Here is a 23,068-nt window from a genome sequence, read left to right as displayed (position 1 = left end):
CAGTTTCATATAACACACATAAAGTCTGACCCCTTTAAGCTAACAAGTTCGGTCCCTTTTAATCCTTCACATGTTCGGACCCCTCTTAATTTAATAAACCCTGAAACAATATCATCCATCACTAAATTCAGACTATATAACTCACAAAGCCGGACCCCCTTAACAACCTAAGTTCGGACCTCATGTTAGTAAACTCTGAAACATCATGGAACTATTCATATATATATATATATATATATATATATATATATATATATATATATATATATATATATATATAGGTAGAGGTTCAACTAAGAATTTAATCTTCCCTAAGTTTCCTAAGAAGCAATCTTGAGCTTACATGTGGCAATCTCATTAATTTAGATGAAAGGGTAATATTGGAAAATGCAAATTTCAAACAGATCTGTACTTAGTTTTAATCACACGATTTTCATTCCTTCTTTCATATTTTTCATTCATTCATTTATTGAGCTTACCAATTTCATCGAGATCGTTTTCATCTAAATCAATCGCAAATCTCAATCTCAATCCTGCTGAATCGTTGATCGTTTTCATCGATTTGCCGGTACCTGCGAGATTGAGATCAATCCTGCTGAATCGTTCATCGTTTTCATCGATTTGCTGGAACCCTAGCTCCTCTGTTCATTCATTGATTTGCTGATTTATCCTCGTCTATTTTAATGATGTCTACTACTGTCGATGGTAAAATACCTTGTAGTTTTAATTTCATCTACTTTTTAGGTTTTTAGTTTTGATCTAAGTTGTGCTGGTTTTTATTTAAAAGTGTAGTTCTGAAGTTGTGCTGGTTTTTTGAAGTTGTGCTGGTTTTTTTATATTACATCATATTTTAAAGTGTAGGTTTGTAAAGTTGTGCTGATATCTTTATTTTGTGCTAGTTTGTCTGGTAAAGTTGTGCTTGTTTTTTGTGCTGGTTTATTGTAAAGTTTGTGCTGATATCTTTTATTTGTTCTGGTTTTTTGATTTGTTCAGGAGTTCGTATCTGTCCAACTACTGGTAATCAGTATTATACTCCTATTGTTCCAGATTCTTCCAAACCTGTAGTTGGTATGCATTTCCAGTCAATTGATTCTGCCTTTAATTTCTATAAGAAGTATGCTAAGTTATCTGGGTTTGAGGCTCGAAAGCATACCCAATCTTCAAAAAATGGTGTTGTGATTAGAAAGTACTTTGTTTGTGCGAAAGAGGGTTCAGCGACATCCTGTGCCGTTGACACGGTAAATGATAGTGTTGGTGCTGATAAAAAGTTAAATGACCGAAGGAGGAGACCTTCTAAACGTACCGGATGTAAGGCACACATCCGTTTGTCTTTAACTCCAAAAAATACTTATAGAGTTTCTCATGTATTTGAGGAGCATAATCATTCTTTTGTTGATGAAGAGGATTATCATCTTTTAGCTTCGTCTAGAAAGTTGACATTCACTGAAGAGCAACTGCTTTCTGATTTTTCTGAGATGAATATTGGTCCAGTTAGGGCATTCAACCTTATGAGAAAGATTCGTGGTGGATTTGATAAGGTTGGAGTGACGTCTACTGATTGTAAAAATTTTAAAAGAGATATTAATTTGTTCATTGGAGAGTTTGATGTGGATATGGCTGTCCAACGTCTTATGAAGAAGAAGCTGTATTTGCCGAATTTTTCTTGTGAATTTTATTGTGATGAAAAAGGTGCTCTTGCTGGATTATTTTGGGCTGATGAAGAAATGAAACTGAATTATGAGGTCTTTGGGGATGTTATGTCTTTTGATGCTACGTTCCGTACGAACAGGTATTTTATTCACTTTTTGTAGATCATTTATTCATATTTTTATTAAACTAGCACAATTCAGCAAGCAGTTGTAATATAATCAATTCAATTTTTAGGTATGACTTGGTATTTGTTCCGTTCACTGGAATCGATAATCATCATCACAATGTCACGTTTGCTGGTTCTTTGTTAGCATCTGAAACTGCTGAATCATATAAATGGCTTCTTCAAAGTTTTTTGAAGGCTTTTGGTGTTGCACCTAAGGTGGTTGTGACTGATCAGGACGCTGCAATGAAAATTGCCATCCGAGATGTTTTCCCAGATACCAGACATCGTTTGTGTATGTGGCATATAATGATCAAAGTTTCTGAAAAGGTAACTTTCTTAAACCAGCACACTTTTAGCATATAAACCAGCACACTTTAAACAATCCATTTAAACCAGCACACTTTAGCATATAAACCAGCACACTTTTAAACCAGCACACTTTGGCATATAACTCAGCACACTTTTAAACCAGCACACTTTCTTTAAACCATCACAGTTTAAGCATCATAGTTTAAGTTTATACATCAACTAGCACACTTTAACATATAAACCAGCACATTTTAGTATTTGTTTGTTGTTTTAATATACTAATTATTTTTTTTTGTTATAGGTTGGTACTGAGCTATCACAAGATGAGGTTTTTAAAGAAGATATATGTGATGTTGTATGGACTGATGCTCTTGAACCAGCACAGTTTGAGACACAATGGTGTGATTTAATGATTAAGTACAACCTTACTAGTAACAGCTGGCTGTCTGATATGTACAACCTCAGATCAGATTGGATTCCTGCATACTATCGTCATGAACATATGTCCGGTCTTATGCGTACAACATCTAGGTCTGAGAGTGAAAATCATTTTTTTGGTCAATTAACCAACACAAAATTGTCATTAGTTGAGTTTTTGAGCCATTTTGATACTGCAATGGAATCTCAGAGGTTTAAGCGCAGCAAACGTGATCATGATACCAGATACACACAACCTCGCATGAAAACCAATTATGAATTGGAACTGGAAGCTGCAAAGATTTATACTCGGGGGATATTTTTTGATGTTCAAGAAGAAATTCGACTTGCTTGCAAGAATTGTATGTGCAGGCGTGAAGAAGAAGTTGGTGATTCAATTAAGTTTTATATTCTACAGGTCAATCTTCCTGGCCTTCATGAGGTATTTATTTATACCTTTAGTAGCACAAACATGTTCTGCTTTTTACAATACATTTTAAGTAGCACAGTGATTTATATTTACAATTAGAATTTTACATATATAAACCAGCACACTTTTGTTATAAACTAGCACAATATAAGCATTTGTTATTTGTGTAGGTTCTTTTTACTCCTAAGGATATGGTAATTAAATGCAGCTGCAACCGATATGAGCAGTATGGTTTGCTATGTAGGCATGCCTTTTGTGTTCTTCGTCTTTGTGGTATAAAGGAGTTCCCTAAAAAAATATGTTATGAGGCGTTGGACAAGAGATGTTGTTCCAAAAAAGACAAAAGTTTTGAGTTTTGATCAAAATGCTGCTGGTAATCAAGTTGAACGTGCTTCCAGCATTGTGCGTGAGATAATGACTGCAACTGAACATATTGTTAACCGTCTTGTTACAAATATTGACCTGTTATCGTTGTATAGAGACCACGTGATCGAGTCGAAGTTGAAGGTTGATTCTGCTGACCTTCCTGCAGAATCACTTGACAAGAATGCAAGATTAGCTAATATTCTTCATGCTGATCAGCCATGTTCATCGTCTTCTGCTACCATTCTTCCACCTAGTGGTATTAGAAACAAGGGGTGTGGTTCAAACAAACGCTTAAAGTCTTTTCGTGAGGTATCATCTTCAAGAGTATCAAAGAAAACTAAAACTAGAGGTTGTTTGATATGTGGAGGTCATGGACATAATAGTCGTACTTGTAAGATGAAGACTACTGTTGCTGATTCCCAGAAGAGTAGTTAGTCGTGTGTCTTGGAAATCATGATATTTGGATTTGTTATTTTTTTCATTTCAGTTTGGATTTCTTGGATTTCTTTACAACATTCAACCAGCACAATTTTAAACTTTGTTCTTTAAAACCATCACAATTTTAAACTTTGTTCTTTAAAACCAGCACAATTATAAAACCAGCACAATTTTAAACTTCTTCTATGAAACCATCACATATTGTCATAGTGAAACCAGCACAATTTTAAACTTTGTTCTTTAAAACCAGCACAATTTTAAAATTCTTCTATGAAACCAGCACATATTGTAATAGTGAAACCAGCACAATATTAATTGTAAAACCAGCATAAAATTAACTTTCCTAATATAACTGTTAAAGCAGTACAATGTAATTGTTAAACCAGCACCATGTTAATTGTTAAACCAGCACAAAATATTACAGACAACTACCAAACTAATGTTATATTGTTCAACCAACACAATCAATATTTCTGGTTCAATCTGTCATTGATTTTCGTTTCCGCATTTTTCTTGCATTCCTCTTTCTTTTCAGGCTCCATCTTCTCATACTTCTCTAACAGTTCCATCATTTCACCTTTCGCTAAGTTGATGTCGGATAAAAGTATTTTGCTTAAATACTTGTATCTCAGTTCAACCAACTCTTTGTCTTGTTCCGGTGACTCTTTCGACAGCCCACTATCCCATTCCTTCTTGCTCACATGATTCCCTGTGTATGTCTCCATGTGTCTCATTGCAAAGACACCACAATCTACAAAGTTCTTTTCCGTTTGCCACGACATTTTCATTATTTCTGGTTCCAAGGGTGACATCTTTGTGTGCATTGTTGGGTATTCAACTTCAAGGTAATCACATACAATTTCTTTCTGTAATTTGAAAATTTTCAAAATCAAAATCCCTAAGCATCACAAATATAATAAAAATAAACAGCACAGAATTAATGGGCATCAATATATTACCACTCTTTTAGCACGTGCCATTTTTTGTGCTTTTGCTTTCCCTTTCATGTTGTCTATAATCTTGATGGCTTCTCCCTTGAAATCAAAACATACAATGTAGTAGTGCTTGTGTTGTAGTATTGGAATGAACAACATGTCCACTTTCCTAATAGTTCCAAACTCGGTAGTCATCAATGTCGCGGCAATGTTTTCTCTGAAATTTTGTGTGCAGGTCTTTTTGTTCAGTTTTGGTTTGAAGTTGTTTTCTCCCTGCACAGAAACCAGCACAATGTGTTATAAACCAGCACCAGCACAATGTGTTATGAACCAGCACAATAATAGCATTTCATTTATTAGACTAACCAGCTATTAATAAAACATTAATATTTCAAAACCAGCACAATGTGTAATAATCCAGCACATTTTGTTAAATGTGCTTTTTCTAATCTGTTATTAAAACCAGCACATATTAGAAAACATACCAGCATGTTGCATGGGCAGAAAACTCTTGCCGGCGAACCTTTGCTTCTGTAGACCTCTTCACTGTTTAGTACCAATGACCAAGCTGTTAGGACTTGGACATGTATGTATAAGTTCGGGTGAAGCGACTCCAGGCATACCCTTGAAAGGTTTGTGTTAAATGCTGTCTCAAATATAAACACCCTGCATTGTTGTAATACCTACACATTAGTTTAAATACTTATTTTTATCCAATTAAGATTTTGTTGGTTTTTATACTTACCAGGGGTCGTCAACTGTCGAGAACATCCATTCGGCTATCCTTACTTCAATTTTTTCAGTTTTTGTTTTTATTTGTACAACTCGCTGCATATATGGTGAACATAAAGGTTCGGCAGGGTGAGTTGTACGTTTGCTTTTCTTCTGGTCTCCGGCGTTTAGGTCTTCACCTATGAATTCTTGTTTTTCACTGTCTGTTTTGGGTTCCTTTTCTGGTGTTTTAAAAACCTCTCCTTGCTGTGCTGGTTGACCAGCAGCCTCATTTCCTTATTTCTTTGCTGGGTGGCCAGCAGTGTCACTTTCTCCCTTTGGTGGTTCATTAGCATCTTCACCTCCTTTCTTTGTTGTTTCCCCATCAGGTTTACCATCTTTAACCTTTTCTCCACCTGCATCCTTTTCTTCTTCACCTATGAATTCTTGTTTTTCACTGTCTTTTTTGGTTTCATTTTCTGGTGTTTTAAAAACCTCTCCTTGCTGTGCTGGTTGACCAGCAACCTCATTTCCTTCTTTCTTTGGTGGTTCATTAGCATCTTCACCTCCTTTCTTTGTTGTTTCCCCATCAGGTTTACCATCTTTAACCTTTTCTCCACCTGCATCCTTTTCTTCTTCACCACCAACTCCATGATCAGCACCATCTTTTTTGCTGCTTGCTACCTGTTCTGCCTTTTCTATTTCTTTTATAATCTCTGGCCACATTGAACTGGTGATTCTGAAAGGAGTTGAATCAAATTGTGAGACCACCATTTTTTTTTGTGATTGGGTAAGTTTAACTTCATTCCCTTCTTCCTTTTCATTTCCTCCTTCTGTCTTCTCTCCACTTCCTCCTTTTTTCTTTTCTTCATTCCCTGCTTCTGATTTTTGCTTCTCGAAATTGTACTTTTCACCATATACTACCAATCTTTTTCTCCACTCATCCACAGCATCCACAACCTCCTCACCTTTGTACTTTGTTAAACATTCTGCAATCATTTCGTGTGTTTCTTTGACATGCATGTCCAGCTCTTTTGTTTTGGATTTTATCAGACAAATCCATTCCTGAAAAGATAACCAGCACATTCTTTTAAACCAGCACATGATAAAAGTTTACAATAAAGTAGCACATTTCAAACTAGCACAGTTTTATAATCCATTTAAACCAGCACACTTTAGCACATAAATCAGCACAATTTCACATTCCAAATTCTAACATTAAACTAACATATACTAGGTATAAACTAGCACAATTTAACATTCCAAACACTAAATGTCATAAAAGTAGCACAATTTCACAATAACCATCTAAACCAGCACTTTTTTCAGTAATAAACACAATAAAATAGAAATTACCACTCCACTTGTTGGATTTGTAGGTGGAATTTGTGAGAGTTTTTCCTGGGATTGTGGAATGTCCAAACTTTGTGTAATGTCTAGAGATTCTGGGAAGTCACTAAAGTAATGATTTCTAGCTTCATCAGTTTCCTTTGAGATTTGTTGATATGTGGATAGAGGTTGTTCAGCTGGTGCTTTTTTCTTTATCTTCAGTTTTACCTTCAAATTCTTTCGTTTTTCACCAGTTGTTGCTGCTTTCAAACTTGTTTTCTTCTTACTCTTCACCACCTTTTGAGTAGGTGTTTGTGTTGTCAAGGTGAGTTTCTGTGCTGGTTTCCCATCTTTTTCACTTCTCTTTCTTTTATTGCTTTTCACCACCGGACCAAGCTTTTTAATTGTATCATTTTTATGATACATTACAGCTGGTATCATCTTCTGTGTTGGATTTGTTCTTTGGTATGTATCATGCGCATAAACCAACTGATTGATTTACAAGTTAGTTTTTGTTATTATGTTTGATAAAAAACAATAAATATAAATCATTTTTAGATAACTACAACATACCACTAGAAATGTTATCGGTCCGATGTAATGTGCTGCTTTAGATTGGAACCAGCTTGTTGTCTTTCTGTTCAAGCAGTCGATCACGTAGCTGCACCAGTCAACATCCTTAATATCTACATCAGGTTGCAATGTTGTAAGGAATTTCATGTTGACGTTGCCACCGTGTGTGAGCTCTGCCATTATTGAGTTGAACATTACAAGAAAGTTCAGTTGAAATAGCCTTCCACTCTCCTTCTGTTCTTTCACAACATGAATAATATGATGCATTTTTGGCAGTTCATCATCAATTTCAAATTGATTTCTAAACTCTGCAACAACTGGATCACTCATTGATGGTTTACTCAACTCCTTAACCTTCACTTTACCCATTGGTATGCCAAGAACTTCTTGTACTAGGTTTGGTGTTATCACTACATTATGTGTACCTAGATTCAGTGTGTTGATTGTAGGTTCATAATTGTTAGTGAGCCAGTATCCCAGATCAGTTGGTATTTTTGTTATATCAAAGTTCTTCATGCTTTCAAATCCCATGTTATCTACTTCTGCTTTCTGTTCGTCAGATAACACTTGCATGAATTCAGCAAGGTTTTTTGGGCTGTTCCTGATTCTAATTCTTTTTTTCTTATCAAATTCCTTGAAAAGTGTTGATCGTATAGGTTCAACGTTTGTGGCAACAGCTTTTAGTGCTGTTTTTTGTTTCTTTTCCTGTTGTTCGAAGTCACTGTCTGATGAGCCTGCAAGTAATTTCAGAAGAAACATAGTAACCAGCACAAGTTATAAAGTGTACTATATATTAAAAAAACAATAACCAGTACCATTTTGATCATTTAATACATAATAAACCATGATTTTTATAATTCAAAACATCATTGTTACATAAGGTTCAGAAAAACATGATCATAATGCATAACAGCATTGATAACATTAGCAAACTAAAACAAACAACATAAACATGATGATCATAGCAGGAGCTGGCTAGATTGCTACTTCCTTCCAAAATTCTTGACTGAGATTATAGGTTTTTCCTCATCTTCTTCATGTTTAGGTTGTAGGATGGGGATCTTTTGTTTTTCATCATCTTCTTCTTTTTTGGGTTGTACAACTGAGATTTCAGGTTTCTCATCAATCTCTTCTTTTATGGGATCTGAAGGTTCACCACCAGAAGTAGGATTATTGGTATAGCTTGGCCCCCAGATTGCTACTTCATTCCAAAATTTCGGACTCATATAATATTCCTTTTTTGTTGGTCTTACAACTTTTAGTGGAATGGGATGCAAAGGTTCATTATCAAAAGTAGGGATTGGTTCTCCTGGTTGTACAATTTGTAGTGGTTTGGGATTGTACAGCTCTGTTTTCACACACAAAAAAGCAACTGAAACTTATATTACTTATCTCCTGAATTTAAAAGTAGCACAGTCGGTAAACCAGCACAGATTTGGAACCCAAAAAACCACTTGTGCTAGTTTCTTCTAAAACACTAAAGTAGCACAGACGGTAAAGCAACTAGAATTTGTGCTAGTTTACTAGAAAACACTAAACCCTTTGTGCTAGTTTCTTCTAAAGCAATAAACTAGCACAGATAGTAAACCAGCACATATTTGGAACCCAAAAAACCAACTAGAACTTTGTGCTAGTTTCTTAAAAAACACTAAACTAGCACGGAAGTTAAACCAGCACCGATTTCAAAACCAGAAAACCAACCACAACTTTGTGCTAGATATTTCTAAAACACTAAACTAGCACATAGGTTAAACCAGCACAAAAAATAAACCAGCACTATTTCATTAAAACACAACGATGGATCTGTTTTATAAAATGCAGAACATGAATCAGTTTAGACATATTAAAACCCTAGAAATCTGTTCGTTTACAGATCCTTAACAAACCTTCGAAATCGCCATCAGGTTTTGTTTCTTTATGCTTCTGGCTTCTTGTAGATCTCTTAGAACCTGTGTAATCGATTTGATTTCGAAGAAACTTAGAAAAACCGTACAAAATTGAAACGAATACACCAAAATGCAAAAAAAAATGGAACGTACTCTCTGAATCCATCGTTGATGCTGTTTTTGTTGTTGTTTGTTCGATTTTCGTCTCTCTTATTGTCGATTTTAGGGGACGTTTCTTACCCATTGGGAAGTTTTGAGAGAGAGTGAAGAAGAACTGTTTTGAATCGTCAATAACTGCTTTTCTTTTTGTCCAGTACTATTTTATGTTTATGGCGAAAATACCCCCGCGCGTTTTAATTGTTTACTTATCTAGTTTAATATTAGGGATTTAATCTGGTCCATTGGTTGTTTAAAAACATGGTGTAGATTGCTTCTTAGGCAACTTAGGCAAAATAGGCTTCTTAGGGGAACCGCCCCCTATATATATATATATATATATAAATATATATATATATATATATATATATATATATATATATATATATATATATATATATATATATATATAGGACAAAGATCCGTTAGGAACCACCCCTTATTGCGAGAACCGCGAGAACCAGTGTGAACATAAACAGTAATTCCTAAAAAAATCTAAAAAACACCCAAATTTTTTTTTTATTTTTTTACTATTTTTTTTGAAAAAATCGCTATATTTTGTTAATAAAAAAAATAAAAAAAAATTTCAAAAAAAATAAAAAAAAAAATTTCGAGTAACAGTTATCCATGCACATGTGCATATGTGTCGTTTCTTTGTCAAATTCCGTAATTCATTACAAATAATAGTCAATTGCACTTTCATTTACACTACTACGTGTAATACACTATCTTTTACATTACCAATGTTAGAAATGCCCATGTGCATCTATATGTATCAACAGGAAATAAGTTGTTTTGGTACACTACTTTCTTTTTCATCTATCATTCCATCCATAATACACAAGCATGCACATGTGCATTTCTGTCATTTCTTTGACAAATTCCGTAATTCATTACATATATTAGACAATTGCACTTTCATTTACACTACCATATGTAATACACTACTTTTTACATTACCAATATTAGAAATGCACATGTGCATTATATGTATCAACATGAAATAAGGTGTTTCGGTACACCACTTTGAATACACTTTCCCTTTCATCTATCATACCATCCATAATACACTACCATTACCTCCTACCATCCATAATACAATACCATTACCTCCTACCATCCATAATACAATACCATTAACAATATTTTCACTTTATTACATGTATGTAAACACCATTTATACCATCCAATCAACATATTAAATAAAAAATTGACAACTATAACCAAACCATCAACCACTAGATATAACTAACCAAAAAACATGCATATGGGTCTACTTCTCCATTCAAAATCACAAACTTTTTGTACCAAAACACGTTATATCATGGTTATACCTAATTATGCACATGTGCATTTTGAATATTGGTAATGTAAAAAGTAGTGTATTACTAATGGTATTGTAAATTAAAGTACAATTGTCTATTCCTGATAATGTATTACCGAATTTGTTGAAGTAATGATACATATGCACATGTGCATGGATAACTGTTACTCGAAAAAAAAAGTTTTTTTTTTTTTTTTTTTTTTTTTTTTTTTTTTAATGGAACGAAATATAGCGATTTTTTGTTAAAAAATATTAAAAAAAATAAAAAAAATTTTTGAGTGCTTTTTTGATTTTTTTTAGATTTTATTTTGTGTTCACATTGGTTCTCGCGGTTCTCGCAATAAGGGTGGTTCTCGCATGAACCTTACCCTATATATATATATATATATAGGGTAAGGTTCATGCGAGAACCACCCTTATTGCGAGAACCGCGAGAACCAATGTGAACACAAAATAAAATCTAAAAAAAATCAAAAAATTGGTTCTCGCGGTTCTCGCAATAAGGGCGGTTCTCGCATGAACCTTACCCTATATATATATATATAGGGTAAGGTTCATGCGAGCCACCCTTATTGCGAGAACCGCGAGAACCAATGTGAACACAAAATAAAATCTAAAAAAAATCAAAAAAGCACTCAAAAATTTTTTTTATTTTTTTTAATATTTTTTAACAAAAAATCGCTATATTTCGTTCCATAAAAAAAAAAAAAACTTTTTTTTTTCGAGTAACAGTTATCCATGCACATGTGCATATGTATCATTACTTCAACAAATTCGGTAATACATTATCAGGAATAGACAATTGCACTTTAATTTACAATACCATTAGTAATACACTACTTTTTACATTACCAATATTCAAAATGCACATGTGCATAATTAGGTATAACCATGATATAACGTGTTTTGGTACAAAAAGTTTGTGATTTTGAATGGAGAAGTAGACCCATATGCATGTTTTTTGGTTAGTTATATCTAGTGGTTGATGGTTTGGTTATAGCTGTCAATTTTTTATTTAATATGTTGATTGGATGGTATAAATGGTGTTTACATACATGTAATAAAGTGAAAATATTGTTAATGGTATTGTATTATGGATGGTAGGAGGTAATGGTATTGTATTATGGATGGTAGGAGGTAATGGTAGTGTATTATGGATGGTATGATAGATGAAAGGGAAAGTGTATTCAAAGTGGTGTACCGAAACACCTTATTTCATGTTGATACATATAATGCACATGTGCATTTCTAATATTGGTAATGTAAAAAGTAGTGTATTACATATGGTAGTGTAAATGAAAGTGCAATTGTCTAATATATGTAATGAATTACGGAATTTGTCAAAGAAATGACAGAAATGCACATGTGCATGCTTGTGTATTATGGATGGAATGATAGATGAAAGAGAAAGTAGTGTACCAAAACAACTTATTTCCTGTTGATACATATAGATGCACATGTGCATTTCTAACATTGGTAATGTAAAAGATAGTGTATTACACGTAGTAGTGTAAATGAAAGTGCAATTGACTATTATTTGTAATGAATTACGGAATTTGACAAAGAAACGACACATATGCACATGTGCATGGATAACTGTTACTCGAAATTTTTTTTTTTTATTTTTTTTGAATTTTTTTTATTAACAAAATATAGCGATTTTTTCAAAAAAAATAGTAAAAAAATAAAAAAAAATTTTTGGGTGTTTTTTAGATTTTTTTAGGAATTACTGTTTGTGTTCACACTGGTTCTCGCGGTTCTCGCAATAAGGGGTGGTTCCTAACGGATCTTTGTCCTATATATATATATATATATATATATATATATATATATATATATATATGTATGTATCAACAGAAATCTAGTGAATCATCGGAAAGAGAAAATTTTCAACTGTTTTTTCATGCCTGCATATCATACGTGCAAACTATCTTGTACATTGTTTTTTTTGTTACTCTCTCAGCGTGTCTTCACTATATATATATATATATATATATATATATATATGCTTATACAAATGTAGAATATAATCACTTAAAAAACCATTCTTGAGACTTCGCTTACATCATCAAGCAAATGATCTGAGCAAAAATTAAATTTATGTCCATTTTCTCTCATCACATTCATTGCTTACTCATCATTGCTTAAAGAGAAAATGAGTGTAGGATCGTTTTCGGCCCTAATTGAGTCGATCAGAAGAATTCCTATCCAAAACAAGATGCGGAAACTAACGCTTTGGTGCGATTTCAGCTAGATTCACTTTAAACTGTTGTTGTATTGATCACGAATGCATTTACAAGCTCTGACAACACTTCGGCAGCACTTCGTGGCTTACCGGAAGAACACACTTACAACTATGCTAATGATTTCGCTCTTACAACCTATATATAGGTGAGCAGGTTTCGCTCATACAGACATGACATATAAGCGAAACCTCACCATGACCAAATAAGGGAAACCATCTAATTGACACAAGAGCGAAACCAGTAAGATGACACATGAGCGAAACCCTATATAACACATGTTTCCTGATTTCCGTGCCCTATTCTATCCTGTTCACTACAAGACTCGATACAAGACGTAGTCGACAGACGTAGTGCACCAACAAACTCCCCCTCGGATGTTGACGGAGTCTTCAGTGTCGAGTCTTCGATTGTCAGCCTACAGTCTTTATCAGTCTTCAATCTTCCTCTGAAGTATTTGTCATTGCAAGAATTCTCATTCTCTATCTTTAACTTCAACAAACTCCTCTCTCTCGCATGTTGAATATCATGGTGTCTTCAGACTCCCCCTTTCAATCTGCTGGGATCGTAGTCTAGAATTCACATCTTCGAAATTCATTCCAAGATCATTACCTGACTCTTATTCCAGCACAGAATCGTCACCTGGCTCAACTTTATACCTGCATAATCTCTACCCAACACATAAGTTTCTTAAAGATTAAATCTTTTAACAATTTAGAAACTATGTCAGACATTTTGTAAAATATTTGATCTCTGAAAATCACTTGTGAATACAAAACATTTTCACACTCTTTCCCAAACCTGTTCTTTCATGTTTAGCACTAAAAATTTCGAAAATCAGCTTCTCAACATCAGTCGTCGAAAATCTTTTTGAATGTTTCAAAAATTTATGCTAAAACACACTAAAATCTTTTTGGATTTTCTGAAAGATAATAACTGACACCACTTGTAAAATCACGAGAATGCAGAAATGAAATATTTACAGACAATATTTTTGTGAGTTCGTGCAAGAAGATCATATCAGTTTTGAGACATATCACCAACACCGTTAAGCTCGATTACATTTTAAGTTCTAAACAATTCACCTAGATTGTCAGTATGTTTGTCCACTTAAAATTTCACACAAAGTTCAACTGTTTCGAGATACACAATTAGTGTCTTAATTACTTAAACTTATTCGCGTGTCCCACCACTTGAATATACTCCCGTATCCAGATCCAAATATTCAGTCTTACAGGTGAGTATACCACAGCTGATATCTGTAAAGGGGTTATGTGCGAGGGCCGTGAGAGCTCAGGTCGATACTTCCGTATATGCAAAGAGATGACGACTTCGACTTTCGGTGTGTCCCCTTTAGAGGATCTTTTGATTACAACAGCAGCGACTATCAATTTTATTGTTTCATCAGCTTGCTGAGGGCGAGCTTATATTTCAAAGCTTTTGCGGAAAGCATTATCCGGGGACTAGGTCAGTAATTCCATACAGCAGAAGTCCCGGGATAATACCCTAGATATCACTGAGCATAAAGACCTATTATCTCAGAATAAGGGACCTTTCAAACAAGATTTCAGGGGTTACCTATATATCCAAGAAGTTGTTAACCCACAGAATAAGCAAGTTTGAATTTATGTTTATATCTCGTCTCAGTTTACTAAATGTGCGAAAACCTACTGACACATCCACAGTTTACTAAGCAAGTGGTGGGACACACTAGCCATGCACCATTTAATGTCCATCAATTCCATTTCCTCAGCATCGATTTAATCATAATCCTCTTTCGTGAGCATTGGATTACCGATCTTTCCGGCCACTGATGTCTGTCGTTAGTGACATGCAAAAACCTAATTAACCTAGGTAGCTAGGGTAAGCAGGGTATCGAATCCAGAGGAGTCTGTGGTTAATGCTAATTATTATTTGTTTGTAAATATTTGAATTACTTTGAGAACTTGCTAGAAAGCTATAAACAATAACTTTGAGATTGTAAAAACAATGATAGAAAAAAAACGTGGTCACTCCGGGATTCAGATTCTGTAGTTACTAATAACCTAGTTCTCATTTTATTGGATGCTATTGATTGAATAGTAAATCTGTCACATCTACCAATTACTTATGCAGTTCAAAATCTTAATATTAACTGATCAGAGAAATATTAAAACAAACATTCATAGGAATCATTCAATCAACAAAAGCATATAATTGGATTCAACACATAATTATAACTCTGACTGTCACTCAGGATTTGTCTGTCACACAAATAATATAATCATGTAAATAGTCGGCTGTCACCCGACCACAAATCCAAATCTCAATACAAAACTAAAACTAGAATTAAAAGTGTCTAACGAGAATCATTTACCCGAAGTGTCCACGAAAAAATTAGCCGCTCATGATGGTTGAATGATCTTCATTGGCTTGAATAATAATTAAAATCACCATCTTGATTATAGTATAATAAGAAAAGAATGATGAAAAAAATTATTTAAGTGAGGCCTCCTCTCGACTGCCGTGATGATGATGATGTTTTATATTGATGATCTCCAAAAGTGGCGGCTGCCTTCTCTCAATATTTGTCTATTGTGATGATAATGTTGTTTTACTACCCCCAAACCTCCACTCTCGTTGTGTGTATATAACAATACGATGGATGATGGATCTTATTAATTCCTTTTGATGTTACCAGCCCATGTGCGTCCAATATGATGATATCGGCCCAATCCAAGAGACTGGCTGCCAATTATATATATACATGTGATATCCTTAGGTTTATTTTCTAAAACCCTTTAATTGCTTTTCCACAAACAATACATCTGCGATGAATTCATGCATCGTAACTTACGATTTTAAACCGTCAGCTACGGTTCCCTGTTTCTGTTTGATTTCTTTTTATTTGTAGAACATAACCGTAGGTTACGGTATTCCATGCGTAGCCTACGACAGGAGTGTAACTTTTCCATTACTTCGCATTACAACTTCCAGTAAATGACTAATAAGTCCCTGGATTCCGTTATCTCTTGTTTCTCGCAGCTCCAAGCTATAGCATTTGGCCCAAAACCAATCCCGAACAACACCATTCACTATGTTTATCGACTTCGACCGTTCCGCTTCATCTCTAATTACTCTAACTTCACCATATTACGCGTTTAACCTGAAAAATCGCAAACCTTCATACTTAACACATTCAACACACACAGTCACGTAAAATGAACTAAAACACGTAAGATATGCCCTTCAACACTCGGATTTCACAACCTCCATCACATCCCCACACTTAACATTGATTGTCCTCAAGCAACCATCATACACATTACTCACCTTATTAACAAATCACCATTAAACCCCTTACCGAATTAACAATTTAAGATCTCAAGTCATACCCGTCCCATAGACTGACACAATCGAGATTGACAATCTGACAAATAAGTGATACGTGTTTAAAACAATTTAAGACTTGTCTAACTAGAACTAACTTGCTTATATTACAACACACATGCCGCACGCCCCTCACAATGATCACTCCTCTCGGCTTAACAAGACTAGCGTGTAATGTGCTAGTATATAATTCACTCAAAACCAATACGCTACCTTGCAATCATAAGCTTGTATAGCAATCATACCTCCACTGTATCAAGTAACGTAGCACATATCAAAAGGACTTTTTGGGTTTTGGGTTAATGATAAAGGTAAGAATGTATTTTTTTTTAATTTTAATGTTTATATGGCGAGCACAAATGAACATACCAAACCATGAAAACTTATTCACAATAATACTAACACTTTGGGTTATTTTCAACCCATTTATATAACACGACATAACAATGATTTTTTTTTCTTTTTTTTTCTTTTCTCTTTTTTTTCTCTTTTTTTTTTCTTTTCAATTTTTTTTCTTTTCATTTATTTTTTTCAACAAACATCTAACACGTACTTGTCATTCATGGTTGGTAATCAAACGGGTCAAACAAGGTGTATCAAACGAAGGGTAAAAGGCTCAACATGGTTTACTAAGGTGGGGTGGATAAACAATCAACAAATAACACAATGAAAGGATCCTAATGCCTTTATCATTTATATGCATACGCTAAACCACAGTCTCGGCACGTATCAAACCACACAAGTTCTAACACAAAGTAACATATGGCCTACACTCATTAATTGAACAATTATTGCAATTCAACTAACAATCTAGTAGGTTCAAATATCTCACCGAACAAAAGGAATATGGGTTACCGACATATAGCATGTGTAATTCCTAAAGCATGTTACCCCTAGTTAGGCATCTCTTCTAAATGATTTTCTAAAACTTGTCAGAAATACTCTCATGAAACTTAAAGGGACAACCATGACTAGGGATCTATGTTAGTTTAATAACAGTAGGAACCCTTTAGCGATTGAAAATGTCGGTTTTCATGTAGTTCAAGCATACTTCGGACACAAAAATTTTCAAAATTTTTCAATTTTTAGCACAATTTTAACCCTTTCAAGCATTTAAGATCAACAATCATACCAACCCTCTCTCGAGTTACCGCATCCCCACACTTGGGATACATTGTCCCCAATGTATGGTGCACTTTATAATCTAAACTCGAGAGCTATCACCCACAGACCATGAACGGCTAACAACCTACTCGACGCGACACAACGAAACCACTCCCAACACAAGAATTCACTCCACCAAGTACACAAAAACAAATAAAACGCAGGACAGATAAACACATGCACCTGATTAGAAAACAAGTGAGTGTTTGTAGTGGTGTAGCTGTTGTGATCTAACCGGAACATACGCCCCTCATGGATTCTTTGAGATCTCACCGGGGATGTTGCCAAACATCCCCACACTTGATTCATTGCATCCGTGAAGATGGAACATAGAAACCTGTCAAAATACAAACACACCAAAACGAAACCAAACCAAAATACAATACCCTCTACATCCTCGGGCTGCCTCCCGAGAGCGCTAAGTTTATAGGTCTTCAGCCAGACCGTACCTGATTAAGCTCATGGTGGTTCAAATGGCATCTCTCGTGCCAAGAACACTTGTGCTGGTAGATGGTTAGTATCCCACTGCCATCCATCACTCCATATGGCATCCAAATGATCCGGGTTATCGAAATCTATCGACTGTAAGAATTCACCCTTAATTTTCCTTGTGGGCTTCTTCTTTTCCTTTAACTGTGAGACCTCACCCATATTCATCTCAAGTGGTCTCTTCTTGGATTCGGTTGCATCCTTTGGTGACTCCTTTTCTAACTTGACTGAACGCTTTTTGTTTCTCATCTTGAGCCACAAGGGTGATTTGACCACTTTATCCTTCACGACCTTTTCATCTTTAGACCTGTCAATCATAGCAACACTCTCTTTTGGGACATCCTCATTAATTGGAGGATGACACTTATTAGAAATATTAGAATAAGCACAAGTGTGAGACATAAAGTTTAAGGAAAACTTACGTGACCTGAAGACCATATTTACCGTATTTGCATTGCAATCAATGATAGCCTTCGCGGTTTTCAAGAATGGCCGACCTAAGATAACTGGCGGTTGTCCTTCAACATTGGATGGCGTATGGTCCACAACTAGGAAATCTTCGGGGTAATAACAATCCCCTACTCTTACAGCAATTCCTCTCAACATCCCCCTAGATGGTTTCCTTGACCCGTCTGCAAGCACAACCGTGGTGTCCACCTTTTCAAGCTCACCAAAATTATATTCATCAAACACTCGACCCGCCAATATGCTTATGCTTGCCCCATGATCCACCAATGCCCTCTCAGTCTTGAACTCACCCAACTGGACTGGGATCATAGGCACATTCTCCTCTTCATCTTCAACACTTGCAACCAAACGGATTGCACCAATGGTCATATTTAAACGGTCGGGTGAATAATTATCATCAACTATTACCCGTGCAGGAGTTCCCGCCTCTACATCTGATTCTTCAATACAAACCTCATCTTGGGACTCCGCGATTGACTCGGATATTTGAGATTGTGAGTCCACTTGATTGTCGCTTCCTAACCTCTCAGACTCTCTTTTAACCCGTTCATTGCATAGTGCATTTATGAATTCACCTAGCTTGACTACATCTTCATAAATCTTATATATATCAGGGATGTCTTGGGCGTAACTTGATGAGTCATATTCATTAAAATGACCATTGCCTCCATAACCAGAGTCCTCAAAATATTCTGATTTTCCATTACAACCCCAATCTGGCTTGTACCGGTGACCATCATCCATCTCATAACCACTGTACTCCCAATTTGGATCATGATGGTAATCTATAATATTGATCTTTTCTTGATATCTATCTTGATTAGAATAACCCTGGTAACCCGCATTTTCTTGTCTTTGCATGCGTTGGGACCATACCCACTCATCAAGTTCAGCCTTATTCTCGAACATTGGGCATATGAATGCCCAATGTCCTTGGCACCCACACCTTGTGCATGAAACATATGTTTTATATTCACAGCTCATATTTCCTGCACAAGTAGCAAACGAAAAGCAGTACCAAACAAAAAGAAAACAAAGACAAAAGTGAAAGAAAAAAAAAACAACAAACTAACTAGAAAAGGCAAATACTTTTTAGATTTTTTAGTTTTTATGTAAAACGAAAGCAAACAAACAAAACTAAACTAAACTAGCACTAAGCGCACGACTCCCCGGCAACGGCGCCATTTTGATGTCTGTCGTTAGTGACATGCAAAAACCTAATTAACCTAGGTAGCTAGGGTAAGCAGGGTATCGAATCCAGAGGAGTCTGTGGTTAATGCTAATTATTATTTGTTTGTAAATATTTGAATTACTTTGAGAACTTGCTAGAAAGCTATAAACAATAACTTTGAGATTGTAAAAACAATGATAGAAAAAAAACGTGGTCACTCCGGGATTCAGATTCTGTAGTTACTAATAACCTAGTTCTCATTTTATTGGATGCTATTGATTGAATAGTAAATCTGTCACATCTACCAATTACTTATGCAGTTCAAAATCTTAATATTAACTGATCAGAGAAATATTAAAACAAACATTCATAGGAATCATTCAATCAACAAAAGCATATAATTGGATTCAACACATAATTATAACTCTGACTGTCACTCAGGATTTGTCTGTCACACAAATAATATAATCATGTAAATAGTCGGCTGTCACCCGACCACAAATCCAAATCTCAATACAAAACTAAAACTAGAATTAAAAGTGTCTAACGAGAATCATTTACCCGAAGTGTCCACGAAAAAATTAGCCGCTCATGATGGTTGAATGATCTTCATTGGCTTGAATAATAATTAAAATCACCATCTTGATTATAGTATAATAAGAAAAGAATGATGAAAAAAATTATTTAAGTGAGGCCTCCTCTCGACTGCCGTGATGATGATGATGTTTTATATTGATGATCTCCAAAAGTGGCGGCTGCCTTCTCTCAATATTTGTCTATTGTGATGATAATGTTGTTTTACTACCCCCAAACCTCCACTCTCGTTGTGTGTATATAACAATACGATGGATGATGGATCTTATTAATTCCTTTTGATGTTACCAGCCCATGTGCGTCCAATATGATGATATCGGCCCAATCCAAGAGACTGGCTGCCAATTATATATATACATGTGATATCCTTAGGTTTATTTTCTAAAACCCTTTAATTGCTTTTCCACAAACAATACATCTGCGATGAATTCATGCATCGTAACTTACGATTTTAAACCGTCAGCTACGGTTCCCTGTTTCTGTTTGATTTCTTTTTATTTGTAGAACATAACCGTAGGTTACGGTATTCCATGCGTAGCCTACGACAGGAGTGTAACTTTTCCATTACTTCGCATTACAACTTCCAGTAAATGACTAATAAGTCCCTGGATTCCGTTATCTCTTGTTTCTCGCAGCTCCAAGCTATAGCATTTGGCCCAAAACCAATCCCGAACAACACCATTCACTATGTTTATCGACTTCGACCGTTCCGCTTCATCTCTAATTACTCTAACTTCACCATATTACGCGTTTAACCTGAAAAATCGCAAACCTTCATACTTAACACATTCAACACACACAGTCACGTAAAATGAACTAAAACACGTAAGATATGCCCTTCAACACTCGGATTTCACAACCTCCATCAGCCACAAAACTACTATAGGATTCTAAAATCATTCCCAACAACGACATTTGATTTTTAGCAACCTCTTCAGTGTAATCTTGATCATTTTCAAGACTTAGAACAATATTGCACTGAAGTTTTCTTCCATTCTTTGTTACTGAAATGTTTGGATCAAATGATGAAAATCTTGTGCTACTTGATCCCTGGGATGATTTCTTTTCAGAAGAATCTTTTGCACTGTAAGCAGTTTCGACTTTTGGAGAAAAATTTGACTTTTCGTTGACCCCACCTTTGTAATACAAGCTGATATCTTGTTCTCCATCGTAGTTCTTCATCCTGGCAATCTTCCTTTGATCCATCTCTTGAGCTTCCAGGTGTTTGATGAAGTCTCCTAGTGTCAAATTTTTATAATCCTTTCTGTTGGATTTCAGCATCATCAGAAACGTTCCCCATGTTTCATGTGGTAGCGCATCTGCAAGTTTTTCAATCAATTCATCAGTATCTTTCTTAATACCAAGTTTCGACATATTTCTCACCAAGTTACAATATCTTTCAATAATTTTCTTGGTGTTTTCAGATTTTAATCCCCGAAACAGATCAAACTCTTTCTTCATGAGAGACATTTTATTTTTGAGCATATCATCACTCCGAACAAATTTTGCTTCCAATTCTGTCCAGATTGAATAAGCAGTTCCATCATGTTGAAGCAGTATCAAAATATCTTCTTTTATCGCTTGCTGAAGCAGACTCACCATCAGTTTCTCATCCCTATATTTCTTTTTATCTTCAATACTCATTTCTCTAATTGTTTGCTGCACACCATTTGTTGTGGGTCTAACATATGGTTCTTCAGTGTGTTCCCAAGCATCCAAATGATAAGCTTCAACCCAATTCCAAAACCGTTCGGACCATGCGTTGTAATCATCAATATCCATGAGTTTAGGCGGTTTCTGAGACGTTCCAGTTTCATTCTCAAGCAAAGCATTCTGAGTGATGGTGATTGGGCTAGCAAAGGCATTATAAAATTCAGTGTCCATTGTTCAAAGTTCACAAGTTCACAAATTTCCAGGCTTAGGCAAAATTGATCCTTGCAGCGAAATCCCAAATTTTCACAAAGACGAAATCAGACTTGTTCCTTGGAGCGAAACTCTAGATGTCACAATAAGCGAAACCACAAGATGCCACTATAAGCGAAACCCTAAGTGTCACTATGAGCGAAACCCTGAGTGTCACAATGAGTGAAACCAAAGTGACTTAATAAGCGAAACCCTAAGTGTCACTATAAGCGAAACCCTGAGTTGTACAGATGAGCGAAATCAGGTTGATCAGATGAGCGAAATCAGATGATCAGATAAGCGAAATCACTGAATTGCTGGTTCACAAGAGTGAAATCACCTATGTTCTAAGAGCGAAATCAGGCATGACGTCACAATTTGCACGAGTCCCTATGAGCGAAACCTCAAAAATCCTAAGTTTTAGGTCGATTTTAGTTATGAAACTTTCAAGGATTTATTAATGCATGATTACGAGTGCTGTGTATGAATTTGAGCTGGTTTTACCGCGAAAAATTTTAAAATTTTGAAGAAAGTGTAGAAAATCAGAATAAATGCAGCTGAAATGGCAAGAACTCTTCCTCCTGAGCTCTGATACCACTTGTAGGATCGTTTTCGGCCCTAATTGAGTCGATCAGAAGAATTCCTATCCAAAACAAGAGGCGGAAACTAATGCTTTGGTGCGATTTCAGCTAGATTCACTTTAAACTGTTGTTGTATTGATCACGAATGCATTTACAAGCTCTGACAACACTTCGGCAGCACTTCGTGGCTTACCGGAAGAACACACTTACAACTTTGCTAATGATTTCGCTCTTACAACCTATATATAGGTGAGCAGGTTTCGCTCATACAGACATGACATATAAGCGAAACCTCACCATGACCAAATAAGTGAAACCATCTAATTAACACAAGAGCGAAACCAGTAAGATGACACATGAGCGAAACCCTATATAACACATGTTTCCTGATTTCCGT

At 35.4% G+C, this 23,068-nt stretch overlaps 1 protein-coding gene and 1 long non-coding RNA gene across 2 annotated transcripts; both read left to right on the top strand.

Annotated features, from left to right (window-relative positions):
* Window positions 1–457: 457 nt before the first annotated feature.
* Window positions 458–1,135, top strand: LOC110885492. The gene is made up of 2 exons (XR_002562259.2): window positions 458–705; window positions 994–1,135. It is a non-coding gene; the product is annotated as an uncharacterized LOC110885492 (long non-coding RNA).
* A 108-nt stretch (window positions 1,136–1,243) lies between these two features.
* LOC110885493 (protein FAR1-RELATED SEQUENCE 5-like) lies at window positions 1,244–3,448 on the top strand. Its single transcript, XM_022133200.2, has 4 exons — window positions 1,244–1,789; window positions 1,885–2,143; window positions 2,427–2,984; window positions 3,143–3,448. Exons 1-4 carry the CDS (start codon window positions 1,476–1,478, stop codon window positions 3,329–3,331), a joined length of 1,320 nt encoding a protein of 439 aa, XP_021988892.1. The 5' UTR covers window positions 1,244–1,475; the 3' UTR covers window positions 3,332–3,448.
* The last annotated feature ends 19,620 nt before the right edge of the window (window positions 3,449–23,068 follow it).

The sequence above is a fragment of the Helianthus annuus genome, chromosome 16 (genome assembly GCF_002127325.2).
Source record: "Helianthus annuus cultivar XRQ/B chromosome 16, HanXRQr2.0-SUNRISE, whole genome shotgun sequence".
NCBI lineage: Eukaryota > Viridiplantae > Streptophyta > Magnoliopsida > Asterales > Asteraceae > Helianthus > Helianthus annuus.
This window is presented reverse-complemented; position numbering and strand designations above follow the sequence as displayed.

Bases quoted from the DNA above. Each gene is read 5' to 3' on its own strand.
- LOC110885493 (XM_022133200.2), top strand. From the start codon at position 1,476: ATGAATATTGGTCCAGTTAGGGCATTCAACCTTATGAGAAAGATTCGT. The intron at 2,144-2,426 runs GTAACTTTCTTA...TTTTTGTTATAG, and splicing joins TGATCAAAGTTTCTGAAAAG to GTTGGTACTGAGCTATCACA. The intron at 2,985-3,142 runs GTATTTATTTAT...TTATTTGTGTAG, and splicing joins ATCTTCCTGGCCTTCATGAG to GTTCTTTTTACTCCTAAGGA.